General features: G+C 29.6%; 2 protein-coding genes across 9 annotated transcripts in view; one reads left to right on the forward strand and one right to left on the reverse strand.

Annotated features, from left to right (window-relative positions):
• LOC100568914 (CREB-regulated transcription coactivator 1) overlaps positions 1-18,128 on the forward strand; it is a 72,948-nt gene extending 54,820 nt beyond the window's left edge. For 2 of the 7 annotated variants that reach the window (XM_029490180.1, XM_029490181.1), the window contains 13 exons: positions 8,476-8,767; positions 9,710-9,812; positions 9,872-10,031; positions 10,204-10,398; positions 11,284-11,337; positions 11,729-11,971; positions 12,033-12,140; positions 12,873-13,040; positions 13,403-13,411; positions 15,983-16,054; positions 16,338-16,403; positions 16,480-16,618; positions 17,367-18,128. In XM_029490180.1, coding sequence (XP_029346040.1) covers positions 8,476-8,767; positions 9,710-9,812; positions 9,872-10,031; positions 10,204-10,398; positions 11,284-11,337; positions 11,729-11,971; positions 12,033-12,140; positions 12,873-13,040; positions 13,403-13,411; positions 15,983-16,054; positions 16,338-16,403; positions 16,480-16,618; positions 17,367-17,587 — 1,830 coding nt within the window. In that variant the 3' untranslated portion in view covers positions 17,588-18,128. The remainder of the gene's footprint in view (positions 1-8,475; positions 8,768-9,709; positions 9,813-9,871; positions 10,032-10,203; positions 10,399-11,283; positions 11,338-11,728; positions 11,972-12,032; positions 12,141-12,872; positions 13,041-13,402; positions 13,412-15,982; positions 16,055-16,337; positions 16,404-16,479; positions 16,619-17,366) is intronic. The other 5 variants (XM_029490182.1, XM_029490183.1, XM_029490185.1 and 2 more) reach the window with 5 other exon arrangements.
• A 1,569-nt stretch (positions 18,129-19,697) lies between these two features.
• Positions 19,698-21,832, reverse strand: LOC100166601 (uncharacterized). 2 transcript variants are annotated; one of them, XM_029488931.1, is made up of 3 exons: positions 21,677-21,832; positions 20,657-20,904; positions 19,698-20,563 (listed from the first exon to the last, which is right to left on the reverse strand). In XM_029488931.1, exons 1-3 carry the CDS (start codon positions 21,710-21,712, stop codon positions 20,050-20,052), a joined length of 798 nt encoding a protein of 265 aa, XP_029344791.1. In that variant the 5' UTR covers positions 21,713-21,832; the 3' UTR covers positions 19,698-20,049. The 2 variants fall into 2 exon arrangements, with proteins under 2 accessions (XP_029344791.1, NP_001156242.1); NM_001162770.2 differs by having other exon boundaries at positions 19,867-20,904; positions 21,677-21,756.
• Between the last annotated feature and the right edge of the window lie 3,663 nt (positions 21,833-25,495).

Consider the following 25,495-nt stretch of genomic DNA (forward strand, 5'->3'; position numbering starts at 1 on the left):
TACTATTATATATCTATGATAGTACCACGGTTTGTTGTTGATGTATAACGGGTTACTAATGGATATTGTGATATGATTAATTTGAAAATTATTAATAATACTATAGATAAGTATACCTATAATATGTATGTCTAATATCTAGACTGACAAACCGTCTCCGCTCAGAACCGTTTTTCTTATACAGTGATATTATATCATTGAATTCAAATTTAATACTATCCATTATACAGTGACCCACTTGTAACCTACTGTACAGCAGAGCGACATCCACTTACCCACCTTTTTTATTTTTATTTTCATTAATTAAATACACTAATACAATACCTACCTTCCAATAATAATTATTGTATGAAACTAAAATTATATTAAATCAAAATTTGAAATCAAGTATAATATACATTTATCCACTCGTCCAACAATAATAAGTAAGTAATAACCAATAAACAAATAAGTTCTGAACTGTTGTATCCAATTTTGCCCATTGATGCATCGTGAAATAATTTCGTTGATAAAATGTTTCAATTCCATTCATGCAGTAGTGGGTTCACGGAGGCCTATTCAATATTTCGCGTTTCTGGACCGGCCGGGATCACTTTGTTGAGCCTGCGTCATGGCCTACATTCATGTTTTTACTTGGGCTCTCGTGTCATTATCCATTGACAACTTTGCCTTGCAACTATATGACCTGGCTCTGAAAACTTTTCTGTCGCACCTGTTATACCTTTTTCATTTCCATATATATTACATTTATTTATTTTAATAAATATACGACCGATTTAGCATTCTATATTTCTTGTCTATAATTAAATTTCAATACCTATATATTATATTCATTGCATTCAATTATTACTGTTTTGGTTTTTTTTTAATTAGGTATCTGCAGTCATATAAAAGTCGTGCAATTTTGTTTCGCAATGTATTTTATTTATTTATTTTAAACACAAAATTACCATATTTTTACTTTTTGCGTGTTGTTTGCCTACGTTTTAATAAACTTAATATTTTATTGGCACGACTACTAGTTTGTATGTATATTGTATAATGTTGTATTTTAGTTTATTATATTAGTATACCTAGGTTATCTGCTTAAGCCTCTAGTAAATGAATTATACAAATTACTATAAAATGCAATTGATCGTGTTTAAACGTTATTCATCAATTATTATTAACTGACGTGTATTATACTTGTTGCGAACATGTGTGTCTGTTGGCCGCTTCAAGCATTTTTATTACATTTTGCAATTTGCTGCAGTAACTGTGTATATAATATATATACGTCCCATCCGGCGGACATCGGTAGTTCACTCTGCTGCATACTAATCGATAACCTACTGTATAACATTATGTGTTATACATAATATTTTTTGGCCACCAATGTATTTATAAGCGATTTGGATCTTTATGTCAACGTTTTAATTTCTTTTGAAATATTTGAATAGGTAGGTTTAGATAAAATATAGTACCATGCTACATACCATATAGCTACTATCATCGCTTTGCCACGTACTCAATGATAAAAATATAAAAGTAAATTGAAATAATAAACAAGCAACTGTTTTATTAGGTACTCGAAACGAAAAAATTGTATTTATTTTATACATTATGCAGTCATCGTAATGTAATCAAATTCTTAAGCATTCATATTACGTTCCGCAAATATAAATATACAAGAATTATATCAACAAATTCAAGTAGCTAATTGTTCAAAAATTACATTATCAAACACGTTTTTAATATTTACGAAATTATAATACAATAGGAATTTTTTTATAAATTATAAATAAAAATATCAACAGAGTATTTAAATTGAATTCAGTCAACAGTAAATCTACTTAAAAAGTACGAATTATTGCGATGTCACATTATATACACCAAATAGTGAATTTAAGAAACATGAACAATATGTAAATCCATGATTATTTACAGTTATTTATCTACAGAGGTTCAGATTCTAATTTTAAAAAAAAAAACGAAAAAATCGATGTGTACCTATTGAAAACTCTTCGTTTTCGAAGTGAAAATTATATACTTTTATTGTGGCATGATGGTGGGATCTTTATAAATTAATAAAATAATATCCATTGCGCCAAAATACGCCAATTCATTAATATGTTGTAATTCATTTAATGAATTTCAGTTAAAATTAATTTATGTTATTATTTTATTATTTATTTCGTGCAAATTCCAAAACTCAATAAAAATAAATATTAATTTGTGTAACTTTACGGTTACGTTTAATGAAAGCCTCAATTATTAAAATCTGTATTCTTATTAAGTATATTATTTTATTGTTCAACATCCGAAAAACTAAAATAAACGAATTTCGATATTGGTTAGAGTCGTATTGCAGGCACGACTAGAGACTAAAGTTTGACGCGCAACGATGCAACAACGGTACATATGTGTTAACAAAAAGTACGATTCAGTGAAATAAACCGACTACCTTACGTTATCGATCGTGATGCGCACACAATAGTTAATAATAATAATAATAATAAAAATAAAAATGTACTGTATTTCACTAATAATAACAATAACGTAACAGTAAAAATAAAATCAATAATATTAATAATAAGTCGCAATTAGTAGGTGTGTTTTCGCGCTTAACCTGTTTATACTTTTAATCAGATGTGGTTACATGATTTGGGTTATTGGTCAAAGACTCAAGAAAACGATGCATTTGTGGTTAATATAGATTCTATTTTATTTATTAATTTTATCATATTATTTTGTAGATTATCAATAACCAAACTATATAACCATTTCATTTTGATGGTTACAAATTATCAGTTACCTAAAACCAAAAGTATAACCAAAACCACGAAAACGACTTGTTTATAATATATAGTAACCAGGTTACATTTGGTTAAGAGCGAAAACACGCCTAATAATATCGTGTATTATAGTAGGTATCAATCCAGCGGGGAAGACGTTATTATTCGTGAACGACGAGCGCGAATTCCGTTCGGGACGCGCGCGTCTTGTACACTGGGGTGGGTGTACGCTTATTCTTTTTGCAACAACAACAACAACAACAACAACGACGACGACGACGTCATCGTCGCGTATACACAATAATATTATAATATAGTTACGTACGTCTGCGTCGTTCATGTTTACGCGTAATAAATTAACAATAATTATTGTTATGCAACGCGTACATAGAATTTATTTTATAATATTGAGCGCGCAAAATAATGGCCACGCGGCATTATCACACCGAACGTTTTTATCCCGAAAGAACCGGCGAATAGACGAAGCAAGCCGAGCAAATTTTTATTTTTTCCCCCACTATAGTTTGTTTTTTGTCCTTCCTCTAGCCGGCACCGCTTCCGCGCGTTGGCACGTGGCCCGCAGTGCCCTACTTCCGGAGTGCCGCCGTCGGTGCATTTTCCGCGGAGACAGACGGAAAGCATTCGGTCGGGAGCGCGCGCGCGCCCATCGGCTGTGCGAGCGGCTGTGGCGACACGCGCACGCACGCACGCATCACACAGGTCTGTTCGGTAATCGCGGCGGTGGATGACCTACTTGTGATCACGCGTCCGCATAGAACGCAACTTTGCTTGCCTACACCACAATCAATATCGCAAGGGACGCGACGCACGCGAAACCCGCCTCTTCCACACCGCCAACGTTGCCTCCTTCCGCGCCACCGACAGATTCGTGATCCCTAAAATAAATACCACAAACAATTTTAAATAATAATTGGCGATCGGCACAATGTACCTATATGGCTATATTATGGGCGTGTTAAGCTAATAAAGTTCGGTTACCGATATTATATTATGTTATTATTATATCGGAATAAACGTATTCGATATAAATTATATTATTATTATACATTTGTATAACAAGTTTCTATATTTACCACATCACCGTTGTTAGAATCAATGCTCCTCGCTCACCACCCACAACCTACTCACGTCGTCCCTCATGTAAAAATAAATATCGTACATTGTATAATCTATACATTATAATACCTACGGATATTATTTGTGGTGTGTGGCAGAAGTGATAACGTGTGTGAAGGTAAACCCCTCTTACTCCCTTTATATATACTCCCCATACTTTATCTTAACTACAGCGGACAACCAACTTATAATTACTTACAAATTAAGCTGTACGTAATTTAGAAAGTGGGGGGAGGGGGGTAACTTCACACAATTCAACTGATGTCTCCGTTTTAAGCCAAGAAAATAAAACTTTTTTTATGAGCCTTGTCTTATACGATCTTTTCGTGTTTCTTATCTCGTCTTTCTAAAAAAACGTCGAAATAAAATTGATTTTGAAGTGACCACGTAACGTTCGATAATATTTTTTTTTTTTTTTTTAATAAAGATTTTATAAATACGTCATTGTTGACAACCATCCATTAACGAATATATTTTCGTTTTTATATTTTTTTTAATACGTTTGAAAATCATAATAATTTAAACTTACCAACCCCCATATCAGTTTACCTAAAGTGTTTAAACCAAAGTATACAAGTATGCAGCCTACTGATTTCATTGTTTAAAATTTTACAGTTTAATCCTTTGAAAATCTCATAATACCGGTTGCGTAATAACAAAGAACATTTGTGAAAATTAAATTGGATTTATTTTTAATTAATTTATAAGATATTAATAAGAAAACATGTTTATGGATTTCGCAATTTATTTTTCTATTCAAACTTTAAATTTATGTTCTTGTTTTTAAAGTTAAATTATGGTACTTAGTTTATAAATATTTTAACGTTAAAATTAAATTAAAATCATAGTAGTTCCTTGGTCGAGACTTCAATAATAATACATTTATACTTAAAACATTGCAAATTTAGGCCCGCAACCAGTGCATAGCACTTCTTTAAAAAAAATTCATACTACACACTTTTTTTGTTTATGCCAAACGTATAAGGGTATGGTGTGTTTGGAGGGATGATGTTATAAACAATTTTTATAATATTTATAATGAAAGCTACATATTTTTTGATCTCTTACTATCTATACATTTGCTTATTCGAACTGCAAACCTTAATAAGGTTTGCAGTAATCGATACACCTGAGTGGCTATCAGGGTATGAATCGTTTTCGCGGCTAATATAAAATAATACCTTCGTTGGTGTCAGCCATCAAAATTAGTGTTAGGAACACTGTGTCACTGTGATAATAGATTCCTATGAAATTGATTAATCCGTCCAAATAACAGTATAATCTAATAAAATATCAAAAATAATGGCAAATAAAACGTTGATTAGTGTAAGTATCGTATTTAATAATTTAGACGCCGTGAAGCATCAGTACCTATTTCATTTATTGGTAATAATGACTATTATTAGGGCTGTTCGATTGTTTCGATTAATCGATTAAATCGATTATTTTTTAAAATATATTCACCACCGATCAATCGCATTACCGATTAATCGAATTATCAATTAACCGAAACGGGACTGTACATTTTTAACGAACATAACCATGATGTCAAGTATAACCAGTAGTTATTATTACAGTACTTCCAAAAGAAGTGTTTTATTTTGTTTTTAATTTTGTTTTTACGAAAAAAATATAAATATAATTTAAAAGAAAGCTACTCTTATGTGTACTTAAAATAAAAACAAACATAATGACAGCAATGACAGTGACAGAATGTTATTCATCATCATTATAATCATCAAATAAAATACCTGAATACCCTTTATACTTTTTAGTATTTTAAAAGTATATTAAATATTAATCTAACGATAAGTCATTGCATTTGAAAAATCTTAAATGAGTAAACCATAAACCTAGCAAGAAATATAATTTAGCAGTGCTCAAAACCGATAAACTTTTATCGATTGTTTTAATCGATTATTCGATTGTTTTAATAGATTAATCGATATGTCTTTGACTATTTCAACAATCGAGCACTCTAGCACTTCTTGATAAAAATCTTCGATTAATCGAAATTTTCGATTATTTAGTACTTTTGACAATCGAGTATGTATTATGACAATCGAACAGCCCTAACTATTATGAAGTAGTATACCTAATACAGTAATGCTACAATATAATCTAGCAATTTATAGATGGAAATATGAGGGTTCGAAAAAAAAACTTGTGGTGAATACTGTTTCATTTAGATTACACTATACGGAATTATAGATCCGCATTTTCCGATTTTAGGGGCTTAACTCTTATAATCATCCATTCCGAGGGCGCTTGCTAATAGTTTCCCCTGGCCTCCAAATGTGACATAACACGGTACGTCAATACTGATTAATTATAATATAATATATAATGCCAATCGATATATTGTACGTCATAAACTGTGTAATTTTAATATAGGTACATTTTTTTTAGTGCAATATTTATAATCAGATGATCTTTTATTTTGACAAAATTATATTTATTATAATTTTGTTGTTAATAAATTTGTTTTTATGCGTTTTATTAAAGTAATAGTTCAATGCTTTTGTACCATTATTTGACATTTACTTAATAGGTAGGCATAATGAATGTAGGTACCTATTAGTGTTGTTGTTTTATTCGTCATAGTACAGTACGATGGTGTACAGTGTACACGCAGAGAATACCATTTTCAAGTACGTACCTGATACAAACATAATACGTACCTACTTGCCTGTATATTATAATACTGTTTATCCTTGTCACAGATAATGAGATAAATAACCATTGATAAAACATAATTAATTTTATATAGGTACCTATATAATATAATTTACTTAAAACTAAAAAGTATTATTAGATAAAAATAATAAAGTACGATTATAGTGTGTAGTGACTAGTGTCATTAAACTTATAATTGTACATCAGTTAACGGAGATACACATTTGCATTAAAATACTCAATGGAATAATTAATTTCAAACTTACATTTTCACTAAGTAATCTAACCTAAATTATCTATCAAAAATGAATTATCAAAATTTTGATAAGTAGCTAAAACTTCAACCATGATTCATGATCAATACTTACAATTGTCATTATTAGGTGGTATTCTATTAGGTATATCAATATAATCATTGTGTTCCAAATATTGCGTATTAATTCTAAGTATTGACTCCCTGCAATATATCTTGGTGACATATTTTATTCATGTGGCTACCAACTTGAAGGCCCGGATCAAATAAAAATATATTATCGTGAGCTGTTCCTTTAAAATAAGTACAATATTGATAAATTTAAGTTTTAAATTATAAGACGTATTTTTGGTTGTTGTTTTTTCCATCATCCATTGCAGTGGCGTACGCAGGGGGGCTAACGGGTTGAAGCTCCCCCATTGCCCGTATTATTATTACTTTTTTAAAAAATATTTAACAGTCAACTGTCGTCAACTAGTAAGCCAGACGTAAATTCATACTCGTCTTACCAAAATGAATTAATTTTTCCAAAAACATTGTATTTACTATTTGCATACCAATTTTCCTAAAATTATCAGTAATTTTTTGATAAAAGTATTAACTACTTGTATGAAACTTTCTATTAAATTTCCAAGCCTTAGCTATGCAAATTTAATATTATACAAATTACAAGTTTTGTAGGTACTACAAATTAACTGTGGTTTTGTCAAAATTTTAACTTTAAATGCCTATAAAAAATAAGAATCATTAATATTTTAGCTATAATAAAAACTTAGGTTCCCAATACATTTTTAAGCTATTTGACTGAACAAATAATTCTTTATTGACATTTTTAGAAAAAAAAACTAAAATTAATTAAATACAATCCAAGCAAAGACAATCTAACCAAAGTTACCAAACCATTTTAATGTGTTTTCATTATTTATTTTTGTTTTTTCCAATTATTTTAAACAGTAAGTAGGTACTAACATTTTTAATTTTCGATCTCCCAAAAGATCCATTTTGCTTCCAAAAACCTCCATCGGTGTTTATGATCAGAGCAACTTTCTACTAGAAAAGTTGAGAAGTGAAGTTGTACAAACATTTTAAAATACCTCTCCTAAACGTCTGAAATTATTAGGCTAGACAGAATAAAAATAAAATTGTAATTAATTTTCAAGCCCCCCCATTGGAAAATCCTGTGTATTATTTTTTTACTTGATGTATAGATCAAAATATTAATAAATATTAATATTAATATTTAAAATAGAACTCAGTGTTAAACAAAATAAAATATTGTAACGAGTGTTAAATGTATTTTCACTGCCCTTAATATTTATTAACTTCATATTACACCCTTCGATATAAAATTGTTTGAACTGACCGTAATTATTGCTTAAACAAAAAAAAATCACGAAAATGTAAAATCTTAAGTCTGAACAGAGTTATACTACTAGTCTATGTTTACTCCATAGAGTATATAATATTCATAATATACATGCAATACTGCCTAATAGTGACTGAATAAACTGAAATGCTCTAGAAATGTGATTGATTGCACTTATTCCTTAGTCCCTTATTTTCTCTTCTATAAATTATTCAATTATTATGATTTGATGTTGTAATAATAATAATAATACAATACAATACTTACAGTTACTGGCAAACGGTTGTGAAGAAGTAGTTGTTAATCCAAATCAACAAGCTCGAGGTCGACCAGTTGGTTACAGGGAGCGTGGCCGTAGTGTTGGTTCAGTGGGCCCAATGAGATCAGAAAAACGATCGGCTGATAAGTCACCTTACTCTAGCGGACCTTATTTATCACCTCCTCCACCTGATACCAGCTGGAGGCGTACTCATTCAGATTCAGCTTTACATCAAAGTGTGTCGCAGAGCAGTTCTACTGAATCGTTGGCTCATCTACATAGTCCTGGATCTCAGCGCAGAAGTAAGTATAGTTCAATATTCATTTTTATTCTTTTTAAAACTCTTAGTTTTTAAGTGTATTATACCATTCTGTATTGTTTGATACAATAATAATATACAGAGAATATACACTTAAAGTAATAAAAATGATATGATGATAAACATTTTTTTATAAAAGGATACACTTAAATTGATTTAAAACTTTCCAATGTATTACTTTTTAATTTTTATTATTAAATCTATAATAGATCACTACACCACTTGCACTTTAAACCCTTGAGGGATTATCTAGTACTGAAGTGGAGATCAAATTTTTAATGAGTACCTTATTAGTGGTTGTGCAATTTTTATAAAAACATATTGTTTCATCGTTACTAGGTAGGAAGGAGGAGAAAGGAATTTTTTAAGTTTATACAGATAACCATCGAAAGATTGTGAGATATCTAAAAATGCATATGTACCGTCCAATTTTTTATCTAGGGAATACAATAATACAATATAGATTCTATTGATCTGTGCACTTCTTACACTCCAGAAACCAAGGAGGGTAGGGGAGCAATTCTCCCTCCTGTCCATAGCTAACAAATAAACCAACGTTGAACGAAATTTCAAATTGGGGTATAAATTTAAACGTACTCTTGGTTGCCACCCCTGACAAAATTTCTAGCTACGCCCTTGCTACAGAGACCACCATTTTTGTATGAAAGATTTGTTAGATTATTTAGCAAAGTCATGGATTTAAATTTAGTTAAATATTTTAATTGGTTTCTAATTTTTTTATATAGTTCATGGGTATGGTTTCTGAGCCCATTAGCGTTGAATTGTAATATTAAGAGAGATTTGTCTGTGACCAAGTTATTACAAAACTTTTTTTTTCATGACCTGATATAAGGCAATGCATATTAGACTGATTTTTTAGTTTTCACTTAAATAAATTCACTAATACTTGTACAATTTGTTTTAGCCTTAATTGATAACCAGCAGTATGATAAGAAAAGGTATTTGTCAGCTTCACCGGATAAAAGACCTAGGTCTTGTTGTGACGTACCTAGAGTTCCTGGAATTCAGTAAGCCATTGTTTTTTAATCTCTGAAATAGAACAAATTTTTACTATGGACTTTTCTAGCGTTTTTACCACTCAACAAGAACCAGGTGTTGTTCAAATACCCATTGGTAACAATACTGGTTCATTACCAGACCTCACTAACTTTCAGTTTTCTCAGCCAATCCATGCCCCTCTTGATCAGGATGACCAGTATAACTTATCATCTCCTTATAATAGCAACGTAAGATCAATATTATACTATAATAAATTGTTTGTTTATTTTATTTCCTTTTAGCATATTTAATACTAACTACATGCATACAAAATTAACAATTTAGATCTTTTAATACATAAATTAAGGAAAACCGAGTTCCTTGATAGTATGTGATTAGATTAGATGGTTGTTTCAGCAGAGCCCACTAACGACAGATGGTTGTAGTCCACAAGGTTCTCAAGGCTCTCAAGGTACTCCGAGCCAGAGTCCAAGTGTCCTATCCCCAGTATCAATTAACAGCCGTACACCACCTACACGGTTTTCATTTACAAGTTCACCACCACCTGATTCTCCTACCCAAACTACTGTGGTCACTTGTGACATTGTGTTACCAGTGAGTTTTAAAAAAAAAATTCTTCAGAAAATTTCATCCCAGATAGATTTTATTACATGTTCATTTTCTGTTTTGTAGATTGATTGCTTGAGTTATTTCTTGTAGCCAAAATGTAATATGTTAGTTTGATATGTTCAAACCTTACTAAATATTTATTTGTTTTATTTCTCTTCTTTTTTCAAATTTATAGTTGTTTATAGTTTATATCTAAAAATGTGTCATGTCCTCAAACTTTATAAGAGTTCATTTTTCTCTAATATTGTTATTGCTTGCTTGTTTTTCTGATGCATGGTTTCATAATGTTTTACCAATTTTGCACCATTTAGTTAAGAGGATGTCAACGCTATATTTGTTTTCTCTATCCAACCCATGAGCATTATAACAAATTTTTGTTTAGCAGAGTGAACCTTGTGTTCTTAGATTTAGTATTAGAATGAATTTATCTATTATAAGACTTTAATCTTAAGTTATAAGTTGAGAACATTATCAGTTCTTTTAAGTTGGCTATTTTACGATATTTCAATTTTTATGTAAGCTATGAGTATGTAAAATGTTGCAATTTAAAAATACTTATATTATCTTGCTCATTGTTAAAAATTCAAAGTAAGAACACAGATAATGTTCTTAAATTTAAATTTCATGAAATTCTAATATGAAAAGCTAATAACTAAAGATTGGTTCTGCTTAACGCAAATTTGCCATGTTGCGCATGGGTCAAGATAGAGAAAACAAGTAGTGCGTTGACATCCTGACAGTTGTATTTTAAAAGTATATATTTAATAAACATAATTATTATGTTTTGCTTTGCAACTTATTCTTATTTTATGTATAAAGTATTATTAAGATATTTGATTATTCATTTTAAGTACCTTGATATGATTGCAGAATCACCTTAGTGTTCCTTACTTTATGAACCATAGGTTACAACGCACATGTAAGGTTAGTTGCACGCAGTTTAATTCATTTAATATTTTTTTATTTACTATGTACGTTTGTTTATTTATTTTGTTTTGCTTACAAACTTAAAACGACCATAGGCGGAGATTTAGGAGAGGCTTGAGGGGGCTAAGCCCCCTCAAAATGTACAAACAGAAAATTTAGCTCCCTCAAAAATAATATAAGTAAAATAAATTACATAATATGTTGTAATATGTCTATTAAATTTTCTGTTTGTACATTTTGAGAGGGCTTAGCACACTCAGGTCTCCTCAAATCTCCGCCTATGAAAATGACTGCCTGTATCTGCACGATAATAGACAGAATGATTTAAGTACATTTAAAAATGTGTTTAGTATATTGGTAATTATTTATGTAAACTTGTTTCTTACAGGGATTTACTGTAGATAATAGTCCAGGAAATGGTAATTCAGGAGAGAACTGCAATAATAATATTAAAATGCAAATGTTGGGTCAAAATTCAAACATGAACTGTGTAACTGGTCAAATGAATGGCATAAAAATGAACTCTGTACAAACACTTATGTATCAGCATATTCCACTGTCACCAGCACAACAACAAACTCACCAGTCGTGTGGTCTTGTTGATGGTCAAACTGAAATAAATTCCTCACATGTAAGTTATCATAACATTAATATAGATATATATGGTACTTATACATTCGTTGTAATTTCAGTTAAACATAGGAAATTCCCAAATTAACAATATAAATACATTAGGATCATATAGAAATCAACAATCTAACAGGCCAAGTCCACAATCATCTCCAGGACTTACAATTCAAGTATGTATATTATTATTTTTTAATTAAAGTATGTATGTAAAATTTTACATAAAAGTATCAAACCTGGCTAAGTTATTTAGTGTCTGTACATTCTACGTATAACTTATTTATTTGAGTTTTTATAAATTGACTCAAATTTTCAGAATGTTTTAATCTATTAAAACCAGAATAAAATATTTAATAAACAAAATTATGGTTTTAGCATTAAAAAATTAAGATAGATCACACTATCACTCAAACCTTGAGACACATTATTTGCATCTTTTTATTAGATGTTCTACTCACCAATATTCTTAATTACCTAGTATCACTTTGATATCTAATATCATTATTATCATGATTAATAATTATGAATTTACGTATATTAGAAGAATACTAGTTTGCATTCTCAGTAGATAGTTCTTTTATTCCTATAGATTTTAGAAAATATTATGTTTATTCAAAAAAGGTCTGTTTATAGTTAAGACCAATTTATTAAATGCTAAACCAGTGATTACAAACCTGCAGCTCTCAAAAGTTTTGAATGTAGCTAAAAATACATTTTTAAGTTTAAACATAATAATTAATTGTAAATTACAATCTCATAAAAGAACTAGGTACATTTTATTATTATAACTAGAATGAATTTATTTTTAATTATTTTATAATGTATATAATAATATGTACATAAACGTTTGTCACATTTATAAATTTATTCCATATAATATATATTAAATTGTTTAATTTTTTTAGTATGGAAGTTCCAGTCCATTGTGTAGCAGTCCACAGAGCCCATCCTCCCCTAGTAGTTCTTCAGTTAGTAGCACTAATCAACATCAAAACTATCAAACGCAAAAAGATTTTTATTCAAATCTGACACAGACTAACAATCTTCAACACCATTTTGAAAATTTCTCTATGGTGAGCCACTGAATTAAGATATTTTGTACAGTAGTTGTATAGTAATCATAGGCGTAACATGATGTATTTATATAGGAGAGCTATAGCCTATTATGTTTCTGTACACAACATGTACTCTAAAAATGTACGAAATGAGGGAGTAAACAAAATTCCAGGGGAGCTATAGCCCCCTTACACCCCTTCATTCTACGCCTATGATGATAATAATAACAAAACAGAGAAATGGATTTTATATATTTATGATACAAAATCAAATAAACTATCTTCTAAATTATAAAACAACTGTTTTAAAACTAAGATTTATTAATTACTAATAATTAAATTAGTATAATTTATTTTGGTTTATGCTTATATTAATAAAGGATATGATGGTAAGTAAAACAATAATTGTAGTTCCTTCTCTAATGCTTATAACAAACTTAACATGTCACAAAAATGATTGTTACCACTTACCAATAGTCATCTTTTAGATTCTGAGCGGAGCGATGAATGTATTGATTTTACAATGATGTGTGACTTTTTTTTTAATTTTTAATTATTTTAATTTTTGGTTTTGTCACCACTATTTGGGGCAATAAAACTGCTTCGATTTTCTTCAGCAGCATCTTGTTCGATGGTAAAATGAATCTAGTTGGTGCATTTGACAGGTCAAAATTTAAAATTCCCAATAGTTTTCAAAAGCACCAGAAAAAGCAGCATAAAAATTAAGGGAATACAGGAATTTTTACCCAAAATCGGTTTTTGACAAAATCGATTTTGATTTTTAGTGTAACTCTGAAAAAAATTAACATTTATACATGTAATTTTCACTGGTTGTTTATTATATATATTAATTTTATGTACACGATAACATTTTCAAAATATTTTTAATTGTTTTGAACTATTTAGTGACATTTTCAGTTTCCAATTTTATTAGTTTTTTTTCTATGAATGTCAATAAAACTTTATTTGTTGGGTAAAAAGCTTGAAAATTTAATACAACTACTATATTGTATAATATAACTACCATATTGTTAGAATGACATTTAAAAAATATTAAAAATCCTTAGTCACAATTTTTTTTTATAAACATTTTAAGTTCAAATCTTGACAAAATACCGAAAAATCACAAAAATTAGCAAATTATTATCAATTAATATATTTCAATAAAATTTTATTTGTTTGTTAAAAAAGCTTGAAAATTTAATAGAAAGCTCCTAGTTTATTGTTTTAATGGCAGATGAAAAAAATTAAAAATCCAGTCACATTTTTCTTTATCTTAAGTTCAAATATTGACAAAATACGTAAAAATGACGAACATTTGCGAATAGTTTTGAGTTCAGAATTTATAAAAATGTTTCTTTTAAACCTAAGATTTTTAATTGTAATACAAGATTCCTCATAAGTTTGTCTACCTTTATCAAAAAAAAATGTCTACAAACAAATTAAATTAAATCTTTATGAGCTTTTCAAGTTCATATTTTGACATAATTGGATATTCACCCGATTTCTCATGTAGCAATTTTGTTATTTTGTTGTAATTCAAACACCAATAACTTTAGATACATGAAAATTTCACTGAATGTTTATTTTTTTCATTTTCTATATTTACATTATAAAATTTTAAAAATATTTTGACTCTTTTTGAGCTGTTTACGGAAAAATATTTTGTTTTGTTTTGAACTGTTTAAGGACATTTTCAGTTTTCAATTTTTTTAGATTTTTTCTATAATTGTCAATATAATTTTATTTGTTACGTAAAAAAGTGTGAAAATGTAATACAAGGTTCCTGATATATTGTTACTATAGCAGTTGGCATATATTAAAAACGTATTGGCACAATTTTTTTAAGTATTTGAATTTTGATAAAATTTATCAAATTTATAATTTAATAATTGTTTTGTAGTTAAAAATTTATAAAATATTCAACTTTTATAGCTAAGGATTGAACATTTAAAACAAGAATCCACATAAATAGCTTATATTCAAATTACTTTATTCACAATAATATAATAACATCATCAAATATACTTAGTAATAGGTTGACTGACTGTCTTCGCTCAGAATCGTTTTACTTATACAATGATATTATATCATTCAATTAAAATTTAATAGAATCCATTACAGTGACCCACTTATAACCTACTATACAGCAGAGCAACACCCACTTTTTTGTTATAAATATAAAACAAGTAATAATTCTAGACTTGATTTGTCATAACTGGTGTTCAAAATATATTGTGTTTTGTTTTGTTCTGTTTTATTCTGAATGTTTAATATAATTAATTCTGGCAAGTCCAGTCATGAGTTATATTTTTCAATATTTTAAAAGAATCAATTTTGATTATAATGTTTATAAACTGAAAAACAGTTACGGTAAAAAAAAAGGGAAGTACTGAATATATTTCTTTTAATTTTGTATTAAACAATCTAGAGAAAAATGGTATAATAGATTCAAAAGTTGGTAATAGTAATTGGTAATGAACATTTTGAGTGAAGGAGGGGCACCCCACTGAACTTAAAATTTTTAAATTCTCATAACTTACATCAAAATTAGAATATTAAAAAATGCTATTGAGGTGTCCTAGATAATTTTTCAATTTTAAATTTGATAATATGTAAATCCACTCTTATATTAAAAAAAAAAAACAGAACAAAACAGATTCTTATTGTACAATTTTCCATGCTATGCATTAGTAAGGCAGTGATCACACATGCAGGTGTAACATCCTCTTAATGGTTTATTACATGTGCAACTTCATACTGTTATCTATAAAAATGTAATTTAAGTATCACTGAATTCCAAAAACTAAAAACTTATTAAATATTGAATCTAAAAAATGTCTTATGTAAAAACTACAAAATAAATGCTCAATATAAAAATTACACTAAAATACCACTAGACATTTGCTTTAATTGAAATATTAAACAGTTAATTGTATTTTGGTTCCGCTATAATAAAGCTGGACTGGAATCAGGTGATGCAATCGCTAAAAGATTCAAATCCATCAACTTGGATAACTGCCGAAATCCAGGTAAAATGGTCAAAAATAGATTGTTAAATGTGTACCTTATATAGTTATATGGTACACATTATATTTTCTAGTTGCTTATTAATAACAAAAAACTAATTAAAAAAAATTAAGGGTTGTAGTAGGTACCTAGCATATATATTGTGTATATTATATAAATACTAATGTTTATATTAGATAACTGCATGTATATTGGTAATATTATTTAAAAAATATTCCAGTTGTTGAAATCCTGTTTAAAAACAAACTTAACTTAATTGTTTTATTTATTTATGTTTTTGATTAGCTTGATAGTCCTGTGTCTACAGGATTGGAATACATAGGCTCTCCCACTAACACATACTTGCAACAGGTAAATGTGTACATTTAATCATACATTTATGTATACTACTTGTTATTGGCCTAGACACTTATATATTCTTTTTTAGAATGAGGAATATGTGAATTCAGAAATGACAGCTGATATGGGATATTTTAGCACTTCGCCATCTCAGTCCCTCCAATTCCCCAACCAAACTCATACAACACCTAATACTCCTTCCAGTATTCCTGACATAATACTTACAGGTAATAATTTGTATTATAAATTTTCTTTACTTAGACTTAGATTTTAGCTGGAGTTTATCTGATAGATAATTTCAATTATTTGTTGGATAAACTAAAAATATGGTTTTTTTTATTTGGTTATCTTTAAGTTAATCAAATTTTTTTAATTTTTACTGTCAGTTGTCTAACTTTGATTACAGTTGTATTTTTTTTTTTTGCAATTCAATATGTGATAACATTATTTACAAAAATATACAAAAATTTACAAAAATGTATATAGATACATAAAATAAATGATACATAGAATAGGATATAATATGAATAATAACTGTGGTAAGTCTGTGTAAAGTGCTTCGTTTCTGTCAAACCAAGACAGATTTGATATTGTTCGTAGTATTTTCGATAGGAAAACTTGAATTTAATTTATATGGGTTTTTGTCAAGTTGACCCTGAAGGGGGAAGTTAGTCAAGTAAGGCTTGCATTTGTAGTAAAAATATCTGTTGCGAAGTAAAATAGTTAGCAAAACTCCTGGCTAAAAGTGAAATATTAAAATGATTGTTTAATTCTAACTAATCAATTAATCACAAAAAATATATAATAAAGTAGTCTAGAACAACTTCACTAGTGTACACTGCAATTTCTTTCTAATTTTTATTGATAATTTCATATGGTAAATAGTACTTTCTAAATTCATTTGAAACTAAAAGACTGTTAACAAAATATTTACCTCTGTATTTTTAATTAATATATTTTGTTTGTTTTATGTAGATTTTTCTAATGGAGATCAATTGGATAACCAAAACGATTTTGTGAAAGAATTAAATACCACAAATGCATTTGATACTGACTTCTTCACCAACGAAGACAGCATTAGGCAGGGTCTTGTTGATCAGATTGATCTAGATCACTTGGAACATTTACAAATGTTAGCTGAACCAATCAATGATGAATCAACTAACAACGACCACAATGGTCACTTTCAAATGTAACTAATTATATTGAGATTTTTTTATTATTTTTTTTTATCTGTGATTAATTGATAATATGTATTCTTAGAAACGGATAGTAATAGTTATTATTTTTATCACACAAAAGTGCCAGGACATTTTAATTATAACTAAGCTGTTGTAATTTTTTTCTTGCTATTTTCTTTTTTTCAGTGCCAAAGACTTAAATTTATACTTTTTTCTTATTACATTAAATTTGTGTTGTTTTTTATGTAGTTACCATACTCTAATCATCATTGCATTTTATAACTAATGTTATACCTTTTTCATATTTCTGGATTTTTTTTATAAATATATTATAATGTATTGCACAAATTTAAATATCCGTAGCTGCCGAATCACAATTTTAGAACCTATGGTGCATATATTGTAAGGTTAATATGACAAATATGTATTTTTTATACAGTATATATTTAATACTTAATTATAATATAATGTTAATAAATTCCCTCTCCCACCCTTAATCGTTTTTGTAATATAATATTTTTTTTTATTAATAAAATATTAAATTTTACAATTAAAAGACAAATGTTCAATTAAATTAAAAGATCTCGTGTTAGATGTATTTTTATTAATATTTTATGTGTACATACATTTATATTATATTATACATTCACACACACACACATATACACACACACACACACACACACATATATATATATATATATATATATATATATATATATTGTATGTATGTATTTAAGTATGTATAATTTAATATATATGTGATAGTTTGTGCGTGTAATAATTTGTTTAAGCCTTTCCATGGCAAATTTTGGTATGCATGTTTATAATTGTGTTCGTTTAAATGTGCCTTTTAATTTTTATTTTTAAAATTTTACTCAAAATGAATGTTGAAATTAATGGAAAACAATTATCATCATACATATATCTTATATACGACAAAAATATTAAATCTCAAATTTTAATAAAAAAATATTGAATGTTATAGAATAAATTTAGGTAAATTTGTTCTTTATTTATATTCATATTTTCTTTCAGTTTGTAAACCTGTATATTTTCCCCTGCGAATTAAATAATAATATTTTTCTTTGATAAAGACATAGTAATGTTATTCATACATTTTTTAACTTTGCTTTTATTTCAATAGTTATTTTAGAATAAAATAAAAATACTTAGTTATCATTTGTAAATATTTGTACAACTTGATTGTACATATTTATTATATCAATTGGTTAGGTAAAGTATTTGGAACTCTATCATGTTTTTTTATAATCTTTAGTACATAAAACATATTTAATGTAAAAAATCCATAAACAATTACAATATATATATTAATTTATATTAGAATTTTAAATTTATCTTTCACATTTTAAAATCATTGCTTGTTAATGATTGATATTTCTAACAAAATAAAACATTATTTCAAAATTACTCGAACAATTACAAATAGTGTATAATTAAAAATGCAAACATTAAAGAGTTCTAAATCCTTTATTTAGTTATTTAATAAGCTACAATGAAAAATTCTAATGACTAAGAATTCCTACTTGTTTTACAATTTTTTATAATTATTCAAAGAATAAAGTTTAGGATTAATATAAATTTGGAATTTTTATTGTCATTAAAAAGTAAACAAAACCAATTTTTAGTTTTTTGATTTTGTTGTTTTATATAGTGTTGATATGCAAAACTATGTTTGTTGAACATTTCATGAATGAGTTGTTTTTATTTCTGTACTTACTAAATACTAAATACTAGTCAATAAAAATCAATAAAATGAAAATCCTGTTTTTTTTAAATTATTATTATTGTTAAGTGAAGTGTTTTTATTTGTTATAATTGTCTTAAAAAAATATATTTATAATGTTAAAAACTTTAAAAAAAATAAATATTGTAAAAGAATTTAATTGAATTAGATCAGTGTTTCTCAAATGGTAGTAAAATGTTGGCCCTAGAAGAATCAATAAGACATTAATTTGTGAGGTTAATGTTTAATTTGAAGTATTCTTGTGCAAGAACGTCTTGCCACTTAGTTGGGTTTTTTTCTGAAAATAATAAGACTGTTGACTTTATGGGGTAATTTTAAGAACATTTTTTCAAACAGTTAACTTCCTTAGCGCACAAGATAAACTTAAATTTATAAAAAAAAAAAAATGACTTCAAATTAAAATTGAATCACAGGGTTTTCGTTCAGAAACACGCCAAACGTTGTGGTGCCAATGATCAATTGAGGAACACTTAGAAATTATTGACAACACTAGTCAAATTTACCTTGTATTTTTTTTTTTTTTTACTTAGGTAATTGATTGATAAATAACGAAAACCTTATTTGTACATTGTCATTTTTTTACTATTAAATTAATTTTTAATTCTTTAAACTTATATAGTCAATAATACATGATTGGTGGTATTTTTATTACAATTACTATAAATATTATTATTGTCTTCATCATCGTTTATCTGTCTGACTGTCTATATTATTTTCCGTAACCGTGTCCACCGTGTACGGCATAGTTGGAGAAGTCGACTTGTGCCGCCGGTTGGGTACCGGGTGGACATGCAGGCGGAGCTGGCGTCGGTTTGACGACGGGCGCGGGCTGTTCGTTGTATTCGCTGTAACTGACCGGCGGTGGACCGTACGACGGTGCTGGTTTGATGACGACGGGTGCGGGCTGTTCGCTATATCCGACGTAAGTGACCGACCCGTATGATGGTGCCGGTTTTACGACTGGCGCGGACTGTTCGCTGTACCCGCTGTAACTGGCTGACGGACCATACGACGGTGCTGGTTTGATGACGACGGGTGCGGGCTGTTCGCTGTATCCGACGTAAGTGACCGACCCGTATGACGGTGCCGGTTTGACGACTGTCGCGGGCTTTTCGCTGTATCCGCTGTAACTGGCCGCCGGTGGACCGTACGACAGGTAGCTGGACGTTTGCGGACCATACGCCGGTGCCGGTTTGACGTAGGGCGCGGACTGTTCGCTGTAACTGGCCGCCGGTGGACCGTACGATGGGTAGCTGGACGTTTGCGGACCATACGCCGGTGCCGGTTTGACGTAGGGGGCGGACTGTTCGCTGTAACTGGCCGCCGGTGGACCGTACGACTGGTAGCTGACCTGTGGTTGTGGCTGGGGTGGTGACGGCCGCGGCTGGTGTTGATATTGCCCGCCGTAATAGATGTACTGCGTCGTCTGGCCGGACGGTGCTGAAGGTGCGGCGAATCCGTGTTTGAGCATCATTTTTTTTGCTATCAAGTGACTGGCGAACGGCTCCAGGAACGCGTCCGTGGGAACTGGTACTTCGCTGACCACGATCATGGCTACTGCGGCCTGCGGGATACACGATTAAATAAAAATTATATGTAACATCGAAATAATATTTTAATTCACTGCTGCAGTGCTGCAGCTGATGAGTCCAGAGCAGTGAAACGTTTAGAATAACATTGTACTCGAATTTAATAATAATTGAACATGATAATGTTTATTATATATATATATTGATGTATATATATTATATATCACATGATTAGTTTAAAAACTTGAAATTAAAATGTTTAAAAATATATTAATATTAGGATGCGATTTGTAGGTTCGTAGGTGGATATTTTTTGTAACTTTATACTTTATATAAAGTATGAAGTGACCTGCAACCAGATAACCATTTTCATATAGTGCACAGATGTAGGTTAAATATTTATGTAAATACGATCCATTACTTATAATATCTTATCTTAATATCTTCAGCTATAGGCAACTTCTACCCCGTCATCAGTCCTCACAAATCAGACACCTGCAAGATACTAGTATGCAGATACTTTGGACGAGGATAGAGGAACTTCTTAGTATAATATAATATGATTATAATATGAATATTATATAGCTATACTTATGACCGTAGGTGTCACTAAGGGGTATCAAGATTTGAAGGGTACTTTTTCCACTCCGAAAAAATACTAAATTTAAAAAATAATAATAACTAAATGGAAGATTATTTTGTCGACAATCGGACAATTATGCCCCAGAATTTCGACTCTAGTGACGCCTATATGCCTATAATAATGATAATCTATATAAAATAAATTTAATTTATTGTTATACTCACGGCGCAAAAGACGAACACTCCGGTGGCTTTACCCATCTTGTACGAGTTCGCGCGATCGAGTCTGTCGGTGAATGAAAATCACGGACACCGGGTCGTCGAGCTTATATATAGTGCGCGGGATGCACGCGCCAGTAGGCTTACCTACCGGAATTATGGCCAAGTATAAAATACCTACCTCAGTATCCGCCGGCGCGAGTATCTCTCTGCATGTATAATATATACCTATATAATACATCGTTCGCACTAACATATATATATATGGCTATACCTACGCATATTTCGTGATATAATAGGCGCATGCTGCACTTGGTGGCACGGGTAATAATATAATGTATAGGAGGCGCGCTAACCTTGACCCTGGGGCCGCAAAGACGGTTTTTTCGGGCAGTTCAACAAACCCGGTATAAAACCAGATTCCTATCGACGAATCTTCGTCGTTACGAAATCGCCGTCTTAACTATTATATATATTAGACATGTGCACATAATATATTACGATAGGTATATAATATACTGCAGCATCATTATATTACCTATCGCGGCGATGGATGCGCCCGCCACCCGTGCGTTTTCCCATTTCCTGCGATTAGGCACGAATGCGTTTTTTTTGTGCATTTCACACGAAAGTCGGCAACAGGTTTTTGTAAACCGACCCGTCCGACTACGCACCACAGGTATAGCCGTATAGGTCGTATTATATTATTATTGTTATTTGTTGGGCACCTTGATAAACGACTATGCATAATATAATCTATAATATTTATATTATAAGACGCACAATATAATATTATAACATAGGTAGGCATAATATAGCATTAAGGCCGACCGCGCCGATGTGATCCTCATCCCGCGGCCAGACTAACCCGCGCCGACACGGTCACGATTTCTAACCACTCGCACATATTATTACAATATTATATTATAAGTGCACGTCAATACATAATTATCGATTCTGCTTGTAAAAGAGTTTTCCTATGCCTATATATATATTATTGTATAGACTATAATATACGAGGTACCTAGTACCTATACCGAACTACCTACTGATATAAATGTATATGCATCGACGGCCAGCCGGATTTGTGTAGCTGATGGTAGGTAGATAGAAAGAATTAAAATGTTCCAGCTAGAGCTAAGTGTAATCAAAATTGAACTTAAATCATACTTAAATACATTATACTTGTATAGTTGTAAAACAAGATTTTTGCATCTAGGTGTATATTAACTACAATTAAATGTACACTATTAGGTATCTACCCACCTATGTTATGTTTATAATACATTATTGTATCTAAATCATTGAAAATGCCTAAAAGCTATGGTATAAGAAGGGTTAGGGAACTACGCACTAGGGGTAGGTGTCAGGACTTTCAATGTGAGTATTAGCGTAAGTTATAAATTACTTGTGTACTAAAATTTAGCTTTCGGGGGATTAGTTCCGAACTTTTTGCTAATTTAACTAAACTATAGTCTTTTGACTTTTGGCTAATATATAGTATATTTTAGGATATCAAGAGTGGTTCTAGTGGTGGTGGGTGGGTGATGGGGTGCTATAACAAATATCTCCTTACCCCCTTTGCCTCTGTTGACCTTTATTTTTGTTCGGTAAGAAATTAAATTGTTTATATAAATTTCAAAAATAAAAAAATTATTTTTCCTACCTACTTAAATAACTTTTTTTTCTTGAAAACCGTATTAGACGCGTTATAAAAATATATTTTGGGGATAAAGATGGGCCCCCAAAATCATTGGGCCCCCGGACCATGCCCCCTTGTCCCCTCTTTAATCCGAGCTTGATTGTAAATTGTAATATATTATATATACCAAGTTTGCTCACCAGTCACCATACATTCATTCCTTAACTTCAGATTTATTCAAATTATGAATTTGGAATTTTTTTGTATATTTTCAAATGCTTTGATTTTATATGCCAATGCCTAATAATGAATAATTAATAATTATGATATGTCGTGGTACAAATGACAAATTTATTAGAAAATCGCCCATTTTTTTCTGAAAACTATAAAATTATTGACGTATACAACGTGTAAAAATTCAAACGAATGATTAATTTATGAGTTGTCGAAATTTATGTATTAAAGAATAAAAATAAACTGAATAATAGTACTGAATATAGTCATAGCAGTTCATTTTAAAATTTGGCTGAGTATAAAATATTTAGGTACCTGCCTATATAATAATTAATAAGTAGGTACTAGACTTAACATAAAATACCTATATTCCTATTTTCTATTGTTTTTAGACATTACTACCTTAATGCACAAAGTTTAAAAACTCAGAATCTACTTTCAGTTTGGACTATACATAAACAATTTAATTTAAAAAATAATGTTGCTTACAATTACCGGAAAAAAAGGTGGTCTCATTAGAAAAAAAAAATTATATCATTTTATTAAGTGAAGTAACTTCTTAAATTGTATATAGCCAAAATGTAAGTATTTTAAAATACGAGCATGGTATTTAAACTTTAAAGCTTATTACCAATTCAAAAATTTCAGAAATCAAAATAATTTGAATAAATGAATTGTAATTAGGTAAGCTTGTGTTTATTAATGGTTGTTAGGCGTAACTATGCGCAGTTTAAAAATCAATATAGGTGACACAACTTGTTTTTCTTAAGTTTTTAATAATTAATTAACTTAGAAACTGTGCTGATAACTATATTAATAAATTATGCACTAAGCCAGTATTTCCCCGTGATTTTTTTTTCATAGTTTCAACAAAAACAGTGATGAACAGGGTTTTTACTTTTTAAGTTCATGCATTCAGCATTTGCATATCAATCTTGCTAAGTTGTATTAAATGTTAGATGACATAAAAATTAATTTCAAGGTAATAGGTATAGGTACCATGGTTAAGTAAATTAAGTTTTATTTTGCATATTTTTGCATACTGATTTAGAGTTTTTTTTTTCTATTTGGCATATTTATGCGTTTTTCTATTTAATTGGGCATATTATTTATAGTTTTGATATTCCTATTGATATTATTGTATTAGCATGCATTTTTTTAATTAAAATACTATTTAAAAACCAAAGTGAAAAATGCAACAAGTATAGTTTATATTTTTCACTGATAAAAATGTATGGGAATTGTCGCAACGTAAAATTATTGAAAATAAAACTTTTAAAAATAATAAACATGAATGGATATTTCTTGATATTTCAAAAATTGTTTTAGATTTCTCCTTTTTTTTAATCCTCATATTTTTAGTGCCATAGGCGCACATTAGGGGGGGTGCTTAGCACCCCCACATTTCAAACTAGCACCCCCAATTCATTTTCAGTATTTCACCAATAATTTTTAAATTATTGTGGGTTTTATTGGTTCGGAATTTTTTTTTCCATGCCAATTAATGATAACTGTTCACGAATTCACGATTAAAACAGTATTGTGTGAATGCACATTTCAGTGTTTCAGCTTTTGTCAATATGCAGCAATGATATTATTATAGAAAATTATACTATCTTAGGGATTACGGTTGGGTACGAAATCTTCTATTTATAACTTTGGTTATTACTTGATTTTTACTAATATATTTATTTAATCTGCAGGCTACGCTGAATTGAATAAATTCTGAATGACAAATATTATTAAGAGGATGCTACACACGCATGTTTGGTCTCCGTTTTACAAATGTAAAACATAGTAAAAATGGTTTTGCGTGGCTAAGAACCACTATGGCTAAACTTTATAGTTCATGTTATGCAACAAAATGTTCCTACTATGAAGAAGAGAACATAGACTGTGCAACATTGTTTTTATTTTTCGATATCACAAATACGAAAAAAGTTCTCATA

Source organism: Acyrthosiphon pisum, chromosome A2 (genome assembly GCF_005508785.2).
Source record: "Acyrthosiphon pisum isolate AL4f chromosome A2, pea_aphid_22Mar2018_4r6ur, whole genome shotgun sequence".
Classification (NCBI taxonomy): Eukaryota; Metazoa; Arthropoda; class Insecta; order Hemiptera; family Aphididae; genus Acyrthosiphon; species Acyrthosiphon pisum.